At 36.8% G+C, this 14,233-nt stretch overlaps 1 protein-coding gene and 1 pseudogene across 6 annotated transcripts in view; one reads left to right on the forward strand and one right to left on the reverse strand.

The window, feature by feature from the left end:
* KCNT2 (potassium sodium-activated channel subfamily T member 2) overlaps positions 1–14,233 on the reverse strand; it is a 205,063-nt gene that overhangs the window by 66,556 nt on the left and 124,274 nt on the right. For 4 of the 6 annotated variants that reach the window (XM_039883459.1, XM_039883458.1, XM_039883461.1 and 1 more), the window contains exon 14: positions 8,544–8,652. In XM_039883459.1, the coding sequence (XP_039739393.1) occupies positions 8,544–8,652 (109 nt within the window). Of the gene's footprint in view, positions 1–7,212; positions 7,384–8,543; positions 8,653–14,233 lie in introns of all 6 variants that reach the window. The other 2 variants (XM_039883456.1, XM_039883455.1) reach the window with 1 other exon arrangement.
* Positions 5,278–5,396, forward strand: LOC120619373 (uncharacterized; annotated as a pseudogene).

Genomic DNA, 14,233 nt, shown 5'->3' on the forward strand with positions numbered 1-14,233 from the left:
TTTTTCAGGAACTGTATCAGGCTAAGGGGCTGACCGTTGTGCTTTGGGAGACTTTTGTTTGACAGGCATGGCGGTGATGACCTATGAGAGATACTGGCCTGTATACCCCCAAATACAAATCAATTACACTCCCTTTTGGCTTAATGTGTTTCTATTGTGTCTGCAGCTCTCACAAAACTATTAAGCAATCTCTGGAGAAATAGTTATTTGAGAAAGCCTGAATTCCACTTAAGTCTAAATGTACACAATTATAATGCTCATAATGCTCACGATAGAAAGTTAAACAACACTACCTCTATAATTTTACAGATGCTTTGCATTCGGTTAGAGGCATGACGCAATTTTGCCAGCTAAGGAAACAACACGGGAAGGGATTCTTCCGCGTTTAAAGACATCCCTTACTTTGAAAACAACGGACAGAACTCAATGCCATGTTTACAAGTTAGTTTTCAGTTCACAAAGAACACTGCGACCCCCGATCCGCAGTTTCTGGGTGCCGTTGATGAGAATAACATGCTTGCCCAGTAAGTTAACGAAGGGATTCTGACGAAGTCACCACGCCCAGGAACATATTTACAAAACTGCAACTTTTAAAAATTGATTCTGCTAAAATCTAAAAGCAACTTTGCTTCCCCGTTACTTCTCATATGTACCCATGGAATTTAGCATTGGGATTCTTTTATCTTTTTATCCATTTAAAATATTAAAAAAAATATATATCATATGCCAATTGATTTCTATTCGAAGCCTCCCTTTTTTTGGTAAATTAAAGTAAAATTATTTCATCCTATTATAATAATGTTATCATTATCTGAATCTGCTAGCAGCTGTTATTTGCTTATATTTATCTCATGTAATCATTATTTTCTCTGAAACTTATCTTTTTTTTATCTTTGTCTTCTACATTTTCTAAATCATATTTATCGTATTTAATCATTTTCTCTTAGATTATTTTTGTAATGCATTTCTTCCACACAAACTTTCAAATCGTCTCTAAAAACTTGTATCTTTCAAGGAGACAGTGTTTTGTATTTCCTATAATTCTCTTTGCCTTTCTTGTAAAAATGTTCTTTGACCGAAAAATATGATACATCACTTGAGAGTAAAATGCCTGACATTGTATGTATTTCAGTCATCTTTTTCAAGATGTATTTAATACTAATTTCTGTAACACTTAAAACAGTGATTTTAAAGATCGGCCATGGTGAAAATACATGCCTTCACCGTTTATTGCTTGAAAGCATTCTGATATGTATTCGCTCATTCATGGTGTTCCAAAAAATATCCAAAGTTACTAACATTTATTCTCTTACAGTCCTGAGAATTGTCATACTTTGGTCTGACCTCTGAAACATTCTGACTTAGACATAAATTGCACGTGGGCAAGCTCGAGTCTTTTTCTCTCCATCACAAACACAGCGTGCGGCTGCCAGCGCCCCGATTCTGTCTTTAAAGCATCTCTCTCGCCATTTTCAAACTGACTGATGGCAAATGAAATGATTTCGCTGCATATAGAACCTAACTCATTTGATATCGGTTAATAGAGCCAGTGAAAAAGACCAAAGCCTGCGGTCCGGCACGGTGCACGCAGCCCTCAGGAGAGTCCTGCAGGTGACTTCATCAGGTTTCATGACTTTAAATGATGGCAGCCAAACTTATGTCTTCCGTGTAGAGTCCTCCCTCACCTCCACACCGCATACTGGACAATACTCGGGGAGGCTAATAAGTCTCTTAAACGTATCTTGTCTGAAATAAAAACCCTGATCTCCGTGGTCTTTATCGTGGTAAATCACAGTTACATTCTTCTGGTTGCTCAGTCCAAAAATGTGCCATCGTCCTAGACCTTTTCCTTTCTGTTCTGCCCCACATCCTATCAATCAACCAATCCTGACAGCAAAACCTTCTAAATATATCTAGAACCTGAGCACTTCTCATCACTTTCATACTTCCAGAGGGTTTAAATTCCCTGGCTAGATTTTACCCATCATCTCTCCATTGCTTTTGCTCAACCAAGAAGCCAACGCCTTTATTCCTCTGATTATTCAGACCTTATCACTCCTCTGCTCAGAATCTTCCAATGATTTCCCGTCCCAGAGCGACGGCCAGCATCCTGACAGTGGCCCGAGGGACCCTGCGTGACTGGCACGTGGTTGCCCCTGACCTCGCCTTCCCTTCCGCTCTCTTCTGTCTTTACTGCCTCTCACTGTTTCCCACGCCTTCGGACATGCGTGCATCTTAGAGTCAAAGCTCGTGTCGCGGAGGTCCGCGCGGCTCAGCCCCTGGACTCGATCAGGTCACTGATCAACACCAGCTCCTTGGCGCGGTCCCGCAAGACTCTGTCTTGTAAGTCGGACCCACCGTGACACACTTGAACTTCCCGTTGTCCTCCCCCGCTCTGTGTTTCTCCACTGCGCTGTCGCCTTCTGAGAGAGTCCATATTTTACTTGTTTTTATTTATTATCCCTCTCCTCAGTTGGACTAAAAGCTCCCTGACAAGTGATCGTTCTGTTGATTTTAGTACCGAACTCATAACACCTCGTATGGCTCTGTCATACAGTAAACATTCAGAACGTAGATTGTTAAATAAATTGATGAGTCGACAAGAAAACTATTATCTCAAATTCTCCATATAAAACGATCGACTTAATGAAGCGTGTAATTGTCTCAGTGGTAGATGGCTTCACCATTTGGTGAGTCACCCGTTTCTCTCTGCCAGCCTGGTGTTCTTCCTCTTTGCCACGTTCCTCCCTCAACTTACGAGTTCTGTTTACGACGTGAAACAGAGAATTTTAGTTGTGATGAGAACTCTCAGTTCTCAGGGTCCAGTCTTAGTTGCTTCTTTATTGAGAGAAGTTTCCAAATCACATAGTTTATAATATTATATGTTTGCTTTGGCTCTTTGACAGAAAACTTATTAAAAATATCTACAACTCTACTGTAGATACTTAATAATATTTCCTTATTTTAACTGTGTCAAATTCGCATCACCAGAATTGAGCTTTCAGTGACCTTCATCGTATTTCATATATAAAACTAAGTCTATCACGGTTACTTGTATGATTCAATACACGCGCATCTGAGGTCCTTTGATTTGCCTACGATATATAACCGAATTATTTAAAAAGAGTATAGCTATCCTTTTAAATAACCACGTAATATGTATATACGTGTGTGTATGCACATAAATCTTTTAAATCTAAACTTACTGACATTGCTAACGGACATTACTAGAATCAAGCCTACATTCTAATATGCAAAACATAGCAGTACCTTTAGATATGAAAGGCAGCGGCCGGCCTTCATGGAGAGCCTTCTTCTTACCTAGGAGAAAACAGCCTGAAGCCAAGGGAACATTCTGTGATTTCAGAGAGAGTGTCTGGAGGATTAGGATCCACAGGCTAAATATACTGGCAGAAAATATGTAAAGAACTAGGTGTTCTGAGGGCGTTGCTGAGGTGGCGTCAGACAACCTGTTCGGGATGCCGAGCCCCAGACTTACGATTTGTAAAATAAACGTCACCCCTACTTTTGGTCGTACTATGTTATGTGGGGCAGGACATGTTTTTAACTAACGCAACAGTCCTTATTATGGATGAATAAAATTACTGGACATGACCCTCTTCGTCCCCATTCCTTTTGAAGGAATACTTGATTTTCCTCCTTCCCAGGTGGTGATACCCCAGACAGTCTCTGGATCCCATCCCCCACTCTCTCGTTACATTTCCGGTCTCTCTCTCCTCACTGGTACCCTGCAAATGACACTTTACAAGCAAACAGACAAGAGATGAAAACATGCGGACACACACACGCGGAAAGCTTTCCTCGGCATCTCTGTGCGGCAGAGCTGTCATTACCTCTCTTTCTGATCCTCATGAACAAACCCAGTGACGTGGTACTCTCCGTGTCCTTAGCATCTCCTCTTTTCCTCATCCTTTCTCAAAATGAGAATGTCTTCATCTCAAATCGCCCCCTGAGAACTCCCCGGAGGCCAGGGACCTAACTCTGCCTGCTCAGCGTCCGCCGGTCTTCGGCCACCTACGGGGTCAACAGCCCACTTCTCTGACGACTCGTTCCTCCTTTAGATTCCTTTATGCTCTGCTACCTTTGCTCTCCTTCTCGTCCATCTGTCTCCTGATAGTAATAATTTCCCAAGGAGCCGTGCTCGGTTGTCACTGCTCCCCAACGCCTGCTACTCCTGCTTCCCCTTCCGTGAGAACAGCGACAGTTCCTACCACCACTTACACCTGCAGCCAGCGTGACATTCCTCTGACTGCCAAACCGGGCATTTTATGTCCCCCCGCCGCCCAACTCCGTGTGTGAAGATGTTTTGTTCTTTTCTCTCTTTTCTACATCCGTATCTTAGTGGCCGAGTTCCGTAACTTAGAACTTTGCAATAGTTTCTTATTCTCTTTTCTTTTCCACTGATGATCGCCGAGAACAAAAATATCCCCTCTTATATGGGACTAATAAAATAAATGTTGAAATATTTACGAAAGTCAATTGGAAGAAAAAAGAAAAAGAAAATTAAATTTTGAGAGGGGCGAAGCGGCATCGGAATGGAGAATCAGTGTCTATGAACTGGCCCGATCTTTGGCCTTCCCTTGCCCACATCGTCACAGTCCTTGTCCAGTAGCCTATGGTGATTTTGTCCAAAGAATAAACCTATGCTCGTTTTTCTAACAAGACTGCCAAATAAAACAAAATGCTAGTTCGATTAGCAATAAGAAACATCACTGCCAAGAGCACGGAACGCTTCAATGTAATAAAGCGAGCAAAGAGGAGAAATCGCGACGTGCCGAAATACGGAGTAAACTCTCAGTGAATGAAAAGAGCAGTCCCATGAAGTCCTGCATGACTCACAGATCAACCAGGACTAGAAGGAATACATTAGCATATAAGAAAAGGAAATAAGAGTAGTAACGAGCCTCGGGAGCTTTATGAGTCAGGTTCCTGGCTAAGCTGCTGTAGAGACTCCAAAACACAAGCCAGATTTTCGTTTTCAATTAACATTCCTCTTACACAGAAGTCCAGAGGTTGGCCAGTCATCCTCGATTTGTGGATTTCACCTGTGTCCCGTTTCCACTGGTGAGAAGAGAACTAAGGAAAAGACGGTGGGGGTTGAGTCCGATTCCAGCTCTGAATGAGAAACTCCGTCAATACTGTGTCCTGAGGCACGTTGGTCACTGGAACTGACCGTTTGATCTCCAACTCTTGATTCCTTTGCCTATCTCATTTGTTTCGGAAGTCACATAGCACTTTATTTAAAAGTATATCTTTGTCTACGGCCATGCTACCCTGAACAAGCCCGATCCTGTCTGCTCTCGGAAGCTGAGCAGAGTCGGGCCTGGTTAGTACTTGGATGGGAGACCCCCTAGGATGACCAGGTGCTGTAGGCGTAGAAAATAAAAAAATAAGGGATTGTAAGCTGACGAGGTCCTTGCAATCTGTGAGGTCAACCAAGGGTTGCCTCGCCTAAATATATATATATATGTATTCATATATTTAATATACATGTATATAAATACATATAACATATATATTAAATTAGGCCATTTAAGGCTTTGTATTATATTTATTTGTCTGCTCATTGGATCCTAAAGTCTTAGCTTCTTTTTTCACTTTGTATCAACTAATAGAATATACAATAGCTTGTGAATCTCAACTATTTTTATTCAAAATCACCCTTTATTATAGAAGAAAGTTTTAATAATATTATGTTCTGTCCTTTTTAAATGGAGAAATCTGAGTACCGTTGTAAGCTTGGTTTTTAATTAAAGGTTTGATAATCTTTGTATAAAGTATTTTATAGTATTCAACATTTTCCCCATTATACTACTAAATTTAACTCACTAGTTTGTTTTGTTATTATTAAAACAATATATTCGAGCTTTCTAATTTCTGCCGATGCTCTAGGGCAAAATTTCAAACATATTCTGTTAATAAGTGAATCTTGACTATATCTTCGATTAATGCATAATACAGAAGACATGATACAAATTAGTCAAATGATATTGTTAATAAAATACATTCAGTATATTTATTTAAGTGCTTTTTCCTGTTCAGATAATTATTTATACTAGTGACGGTATATATCTGATGAGGTACTTGTATCTAGAATATATAAAAACCCTTACTACTCAATATTCAAAGACAAATAACCCAATTAAAAAATGGGCAAAAGATCTGAATAGGTTTTTTTCCAGAGAAAATATTCAAATGGCCAATAACACATGAAATAATGCTCAATGTTATTAGCCATCAGTAAAATGAAAGTCAAAATCACAATGAGACACCACTTTGCGTCCACTAGGATGATTATAACCGAAAAGCTGGATGGATAATAAGTGTTACTGAGGATGAGAAGAAATTGGAGCCCTAATACATTGCAAAATATTACTGTTTCTTTGGAAAAAGTTCTGGCAGTTCCTTAGGTCCCAGAAATACCACTCCTAGCTATATACCCCAAAGAAATGAAAGCATATGTCTGCACAAAAATCTTAACAAACATTAAGAGCAGTCTCATTCACAATGCTGGAAACAACCCAAATGTCCATTATCTGGTGAACAGAAAAACAGAATATGATTTATTCATATAAAAGAATAGCATTCAGTCATAAAAAGGAATAAAGTACTGATGCATATTATGAAGTGGATGAAACTTAAAAATATTAAGCCAAGGGAAAGAAGCAAAAAAAAACCCCACACACCGTATGATTTAATTTATATGCAATATCCAAATTAGGAAAATCTATAGATAGTAGCTTAGCTATCTGACTGGCGGAAAGAGTCGGGGAGAAATGCGGACGACTGCTGAAAGGTAGAGGGGTTCTTTATGGGGTGACGAAAATATCCAAGAGTTAGACAGTCAGGATGGCTGCCCAGGTCTACAAACAGACTAAAAAACAGTGAGTTGTACATTGTATGATACGTGAATTATAGCTCAATAATGCTGCTCTGAAGAAAGCCTTTCTGGTGGACTGTAGCGTTTATTGTGATACTTAGTTGTGAAATTGTTTTGCGGGTCTGTCTTATACGGAAAATCCTTATTGACATAGTAACAATGTCCTCCACGACATTCTCTTTAATAAGGCAAAATTCATTAGAATATATTGGGAAATGTCCTATTTTAAGGGTCGCTAAAATTCTTTTTTAAATGACGTCAAGTACAATTTATTCACCAGGCACTACCATGTAACAATAAATAACACTTACTCGACGTTGAGCGATTTAACCAGTCTTCGAGTCATAGTGTGCATTAGTGTAGCTGGTCCTTGTGCACATTTATTTGCACGACAGTGAAGCCGGCCTAGATATTCAACTCCAGAGGCATATGACTCCGTGACAAAGACGACATGACAAAATAATGAACCCATGTGATGAGCTCTATGAATGTTCAGTTAATGGGTGTCAAAATAGTTTTCAGTATTTTATTTCATCACTATGCTGAGTACTTTCTTCAACAGAAAAAAATGATTTCGTTCACGATCGTATAGAATAAAAATATTTCAATTCAGAACGTTAAGAAAATTGCTCCTGAGAAATTCTTACTGTCTCAATAGAGCAAAGACAGAATTAGAGGAAAGTGAGTACAATACACTCAAAACTACCACAGGGCATTTACTGTTTTTCAATTAGCAACTTACTTCATCTCGTAGTAAATCCCAAGAAAGAATTTTCCTTTCCTTTGATTTATTTGGCATGACACTTCACTTAAATAACCATCAATTAAATTAACTAAATTTAAATAATTATAACCACAAACACCACAGTGAAATTTACGTAGAAGATCAACATTTTGTCTAGAATACCAAGTAAAGAATATGAAAAGGAATGAAATGCAGTGCGACATTTGTCTCTCTAAATAAGAGCGATGACTCTGTTCCCTGATTATATTTTCCTTGATCATCCAAGTCACAAACGGCCTCTGTATTTTATGAAACTCTATCAAAATAAATGAGAACAAAATATTCTGATGCTGTCACTTTCCCCATCTACCTTAAAATGCATATAAAAGGTGATTTCTTTTATAGTACATTAATCTTATTTACTGCTTTATTATCATTCTATAATAATGGAAAACTTAATTTTGAGGTCAACTGTGTACATATAGCTTTAAGTTTAAAAACTTACCTCAGGAATAGAAAAAAAATGGGCTTTGAGGTCTTACACTAGTGACAGTCATCATCCTGGTTTTTAAAATTTTTATTTGCTAAGTATTAATCTCAAATAGAGAAATAACGCCCTAATCCTAGGCCTAATGAATCATACAGACACTTAGGATACTGAATGAAACAAATGACCTCAAGATCAGTTGGAAGAGACAGCAAATCACTGTCAATGTCCACTATGTCTTGGACCCCTTAACAGGTCTGTATTTGTCTATCCATCTATCTCGTTGTCAGATGAAGATAACTCACACAAATACAAGTATAGTTACATATCTAGCTGTATACCTTGGCTGGTATATTTCTAAATCACATAGCTGTACTTATATATATATATATAAGTTAAAATGCATTATCTTAAAGAAAAAATATACTTACTGCCCTCTAGAGGTATGAACCAGTAGTGTAATAAGTGTAGATGTTGCTGGGCATACACAGTTTAAAGCTAACATGGCGTATTTAAACTCTTCTTCACAAACAACATGATCTGTTTGAAATAAAATAGGTAAATTAGAATAATTTACCTTGAGAGAATAAGATTTTAAAGTAAAATGAAAAATAAAACAATGAGTAAAATTACAAAAGAGTCAATATAAACACACTCGTTTTATAAATGTTTTTACATGTACAATTTCATCCCCAGAAAAAACTTTTTTTACGAAAAAGTAGTAGACTATGAGTTATGTGATTGACAGGGAAGGGGGTTCTAACCCCAGTTCTGTCTGACAAATTTGACAGACTTTGGCAAAATGTTTGATTTTCCTACGCCTCAGCTGTATGAGCAATGTGGTCTAGGCAGGTTTGAGGTGCAGCCCAGAAAATAAATCAAAAACCCTATAAAGTCTCCTTTAGTTCTGATTGTTCTATGGTATGAAATATAACAGCGTTGACTGAAAACAGTATATATCGACTAAAGTCATAGTCCAACAGCATAAAGACTTAGAAAGTAATTATTAAAATAAGTGGTAGAAAATATTTGCATGACATATAAGCAGTAGATTTTGTGCAAAACAACCATAATATCAATAAATATTAATGCTAAAATAAATTTAAATTTAAATTGTACTTTAACTCCAAGACTTAAGGACGTAAAGTTAAAAGACGGCAGGGTCCCATCTGAGTGGCTATTGAAATTCAACGATTAACAAACAATAAAGAAGGTCAGAGATGATGGCACGTGGGGGGGAGGGGTTGTGCAGGCCGCACTGAAGGTAGATGATGTCCCTCAACCCGAGTATATTACTTTCATGCATGAATGAGGACTCAGGGGCCAGATATTCAATTTTCCATAGATGTCATATTTTAGAGAAGTGATTAAAGTATTGTGTATTTTGGGAGGGGAAAAAAACCCAAAAAACCCAGCCCTTCTTTTCCCAAGTAAACAAATCTAGCTGGTATTGGAAATAAAGGCAATGTTTAAAGTTCTAAGAAAAGAAATATTCTTAGGCAGAAAATAGCAGTTTTAGCTTAATTAAGAAATTGAATTTGTCAGTGAGCCAGATCTATAAAATGAACACATACACCACACAATTTATTAAAAAAAAGTAAGGTGACTTGGGAAATGGTTCAGCAGATGCTCCAGACAGACAAATATTACGCTCACTCCTGTGTTTATAATATGTTCGCATATGAAAGAGCCCGTCATTTTTCATTTTTCTTCTGTTTCCTTATCTGTTTCACATTATATGGAAGAAATTGTATGCTTTGGTAACATCTCAGATTTATTCTTTAAAAAATATCAAGGATCTGGTAATCAATCTCAATCTCTCTCATACTCTCATCAATATATTATAATTATCTTTAAGGAAAATAAAAAATATACATAGCCATGATACTTAATATTTTTCAGGAAGGCAGGTAGACTCTAAATTCAGTTGCAGAGTGTGGAAAAAGATTTAAAGTATTTGCAGAAGAACGATGACTTTAAACACTATTTTTCAGTGTGTATGCTCGATCCGTGAATATAAAATAACAAAACTGCTAAATGCAGAATGTTTTTACTTTAGATTCATATGATAGCAATATGTATGGAATTCATAAATTTCGAACCAAAAATTGGAACATAAGATCTAAGAAAAGTGTGTATACATTTATTATGACATGAGACAGAATATTTTAAAATCCAAACTGTACCAGAAAATTTGGAAGCTATGATTACCATATATGCAACAACACATGCAATTATTAATTTTCTCTTACTAGAATATACAAACCGTATTTCTTCTAGTAGGGGACCATGAGAAAAGTGGTACTTGCGTGACAGTTTAAAAATATCCCATCATATCTACCTTCAGAGGTTAAAAAATAATTGGGTCCCCTCCTTCCCCTTCTCCTCGGTGAATGTGTGTAGCTATGTTTGGGTGGGAATGGCTAATTTTTCAAAAACCGTACTAATCAGTGGGCAGTGGAAGGAAGGGATGATTAGTAAGATCGAGGTAGTCATTTTTATTTCTGCTTATGCTTTTTTTCTACAGTTAGGTAGCAGTTTTTTAGTGTCTGTCTATTAACCCATCAAGCAAAGTATACATTACCAGAGGCAATTTTACACATAAGTACAAAGCATGTTTTTCCCTGTGTTAGTATGTAGCGAATTATCTAAGAATGCAACTTCTGTGTAAAATAAGAGAAAATTTCTTCTGTTTAGCATTGTGCATCATTAATACAAATTTAGGATGATTTAAGATGATTCCTGTATTACTGGAGTCGGTAACTGGCACATACTTACTGGTGCAAACATCGCTCTTTTCCATTCTGTTTCCTTGAATAGTCACCTGAGCATTTACATATTGAAATACATCACCCTTTATTAGTCATTGTTTCTCTCTATCCCTATTACAATTAGGATATTATAGTGATTATTTTAAATATATTAGTATAGATAGTTATATTTATTCTGAATTTTACTTCACGGTAGTATCAGAAGCATTACAAAATATTTACGGTAAAAATGAGGTACCGGATAGACAGGTCAAAAACCATGGTCTTAGATAAATGAGGTAATGGATAATTATCATGAGAATGCCTTTCAGACAAAAAGTAAAATCGGTACTCTTTTCATGAACAAGAGCAACTTAATCAATACGGATGGTTGACGCGGGAAAAGAAATATGATAGAATCCTCAACTAGATAATAATGATCATTCGCATGAATTACAGAAAGCTCGATTACTGACACATTGAAGGGTCTGGAAGAAATCTGCTCCAATTTCGACTTTCTCTCTGGCCACAGAATAATGAACGAGGAGCCATGCTTATGAATAGGCAAAGGAGTTCTTTTCCAAGAGCAGAGTAGGTGTCTAATCAAGGAATTTACTAAAGGGTCTCTGAAATTAGGTCTCACAGGGTTTCATTATGACTGTGGACCAGGGACTGCTGTGTCTCCTATTCTTTCCTTTTCTAAAAACCAGTATTTTATCACAGTTATCTTGTTCCACTAGTGTTTATGAATATGGGGTGGGAGTCGGAGCAGCTATCAAATTTATTAGCATGTCTGTTGCCAAACCATTAGAAACTCCATCTAGAACTGACTTCTCCTTATCCAGATATCTTGAACTGTGAGTTGAACGCATCAGGTGATGCAACTTTGAAATATTTTTCATAATAATGAATGAGTAATCGATAGGGAAAATATTGGACATGGGTCCTTGGGTAGGCAAAGATTTGAACGGTGGCTGAAATCTTCTATCCATCACCCCATCCTCATTCTTTCCTTCTTCCTGAGGTAATGGAGGCAAGTAATATTCCCCTGCCTCATCCCCAAGGTTTAGCAGGACATAGAAATGACAATTCTCAGCTTCCCTTTTAGTTAGATATGGTCACATGACTAGCTTTCGACCAACTTCCAATGGTTTTGTTGTAGACAAGCCCACTTTCTCTAAACTTTCTTTCTTGCCACTCAGATGACGTATGTGGCAGAACCCCAGCTTCGATTATGCAGACAGAGACGGTGCCTCAGCGACAATGAGATCTATCCATTTTCTATTGCTTCTAATTTCCTTCTCTTGTTGAAGAAAGTATTTCCTCTTTCAAAATTATATGCATTTTATTGCATTTTCTTCTTGACCTTTGAAAGTTTCTGTTTGTTTTGATTTAGACCTTTCTCCTCTGTTGCTTGCTGATAAAACACAACTGTACTGAGTGCTCCAGGTCACCAATGAGTTCTCCACCTGTCTGAGCCTAACTCGCTTTCCCTTTCAAATGTGAAATGGTAATAGTTTTACCCCATAGGGTTTTCTGAGAAGAGCAGACGAGTCAAAAATGCTGATCAGAATTCTAAAAAATATTACATATCATCACAATCGTTCATTTTTTAAAACAAAAAGATAGATTTCAATAAACTACCCTGAAATAATGCCAATAATATATTTCAAGAATTTAAACAGCCAAAACAATATAACTGCATTGTCACACAATGAAACCACAATCCTAGTTTTATAAAAATGCTGAATTCTCTCTGTGTGATCGCGTGCGCACGTGCACGTCTGAATAGGCACAATCGTCTGCAAGAGCAGGAATCACATCGTTCGTTGTAACTGCCTCACGGGGTGGGCAGAGTTTTGAGGGACACGGCTTTTAAAATAGTAGGATTGTGTGAGATTCTTGGTTTCCTTTTTATTGTTATTTTTCTTCTTTTAATTTAAACGCTTTAAAGATAAGCAGTTACAATTAAAGATAGAAATTTCTAGATAGGAATCAAATCTATCTTCGAGTCCCCTTTACTGAATGGGACATGAAATTGTTAATTACATTTTAACAAATCAGAATATTTTTTTAAGAGTCCGCCTCACAGGGTTTTCTGAGCTCTTGTATGATTTAAAGTACTAGAAGCTTCTTCCATGCAGTTGCTAGGTAACAGCCCTTTGTAAAGCAGTAAACGACAGTAGAAAGCGCATCAAACCCATCTAGTCCTGGGCTTTGAATTGCAGGAATCAAATACCCTTTGGAAAAGAGCTTTCAAACAGAAACGCAAACCAGGGTAAATTTTAAAAATGAAATGGTATTTGTTTTTATTTCACGAAGACAAAGTTTATTACAGATACCGACCAAACAATTTGTGTTATAAAATCTCGTTTGTTTATGAGATTCCATTTGTAAGCATGAGGGTAGATTTCTATAAAAACTGCTTCTTCTCCTTAGAGGAAAATGGATAATTTCTAACAATCGAGTTTTATTTTGATTCTGTTGCTTTAATCAATAAAATACCAATCGATGAATGTGTGTGTGTGCACGCATATCAATGCACACACGTCAGAGACTTTTGCCAGTTCTAGGATTGTGAGCCATTCATAGACTAAACGGCTATAAATAGGTTTAAGTAAACCTTTAAAAGTCATTTAGTTTCACAAGATCTAAATATAGGAATGCTTATTTAATATATAGAATTCAACCCACTTTGAGATTGGCAATATTCCGTAAAACAGATTTATTTCACTTTGGTAAGACCGAGTATAAAAAGCATTTTTGTCTTTCTAATTGCTTGAATCCTTATATTATTTTAACGCTTTAAGGTTTTTTTAAATTTATCCTACTAATTAAATGTTCAAAAGGGGAAGACTTTCCTGAATTCTAGAGCAAAACAGTTTTAATTTTTATTAATCTCCCTTTCTTCTCAACATCTCAGAGAAACAGCAATGTTAATTTTATGAGAAATCATTTTTCTCAGAAGTCTAATTTTTTAGGTTCTAACCAAAAGTATTCTTTCCTCACAAATTCATTATAGTTATTGATATCATGAAAATTAATGATATAATTATTGGATCATTTTTACTATAATACTATGAAACAATATTTCAGCTTTAATGCTAAATAGCACATATGTGCGTGTGTATGAATACATTCTTAATCTCAGTAATTATATATCTCTAATTAAACCTCAATGATGTATATTGTGTTAAACAGTTTACAGGTAAGGAATCAGATGCTCAGAAGTAAATTGTCTAAGTCCATTATTAATTTAAATTCCAACCGCCTAGAAAGAACTCTACAAAAGCTATATACAACTCTAAAATTGATTAACCGAGCACATTAAAATAAGTGACACATTCTACACCGGAAACTAATATAAAATA

The sequence above is a fragment of the Pteropus medius genome, unplaced genomic scaffold (assembly GCF_902729225.1).
Source record: "Pteropus medius unplaced genomic scaffold, Ma_sr-lr_union100, whole genome shotgun sequence".
In the NCBI taxonomy this organism is placed as follows: Eukaryota; Metazoa; Chordata; class Mammalia; order Chiroptera; family Pteropodidae; genus Pteropus; species Pteropus medius.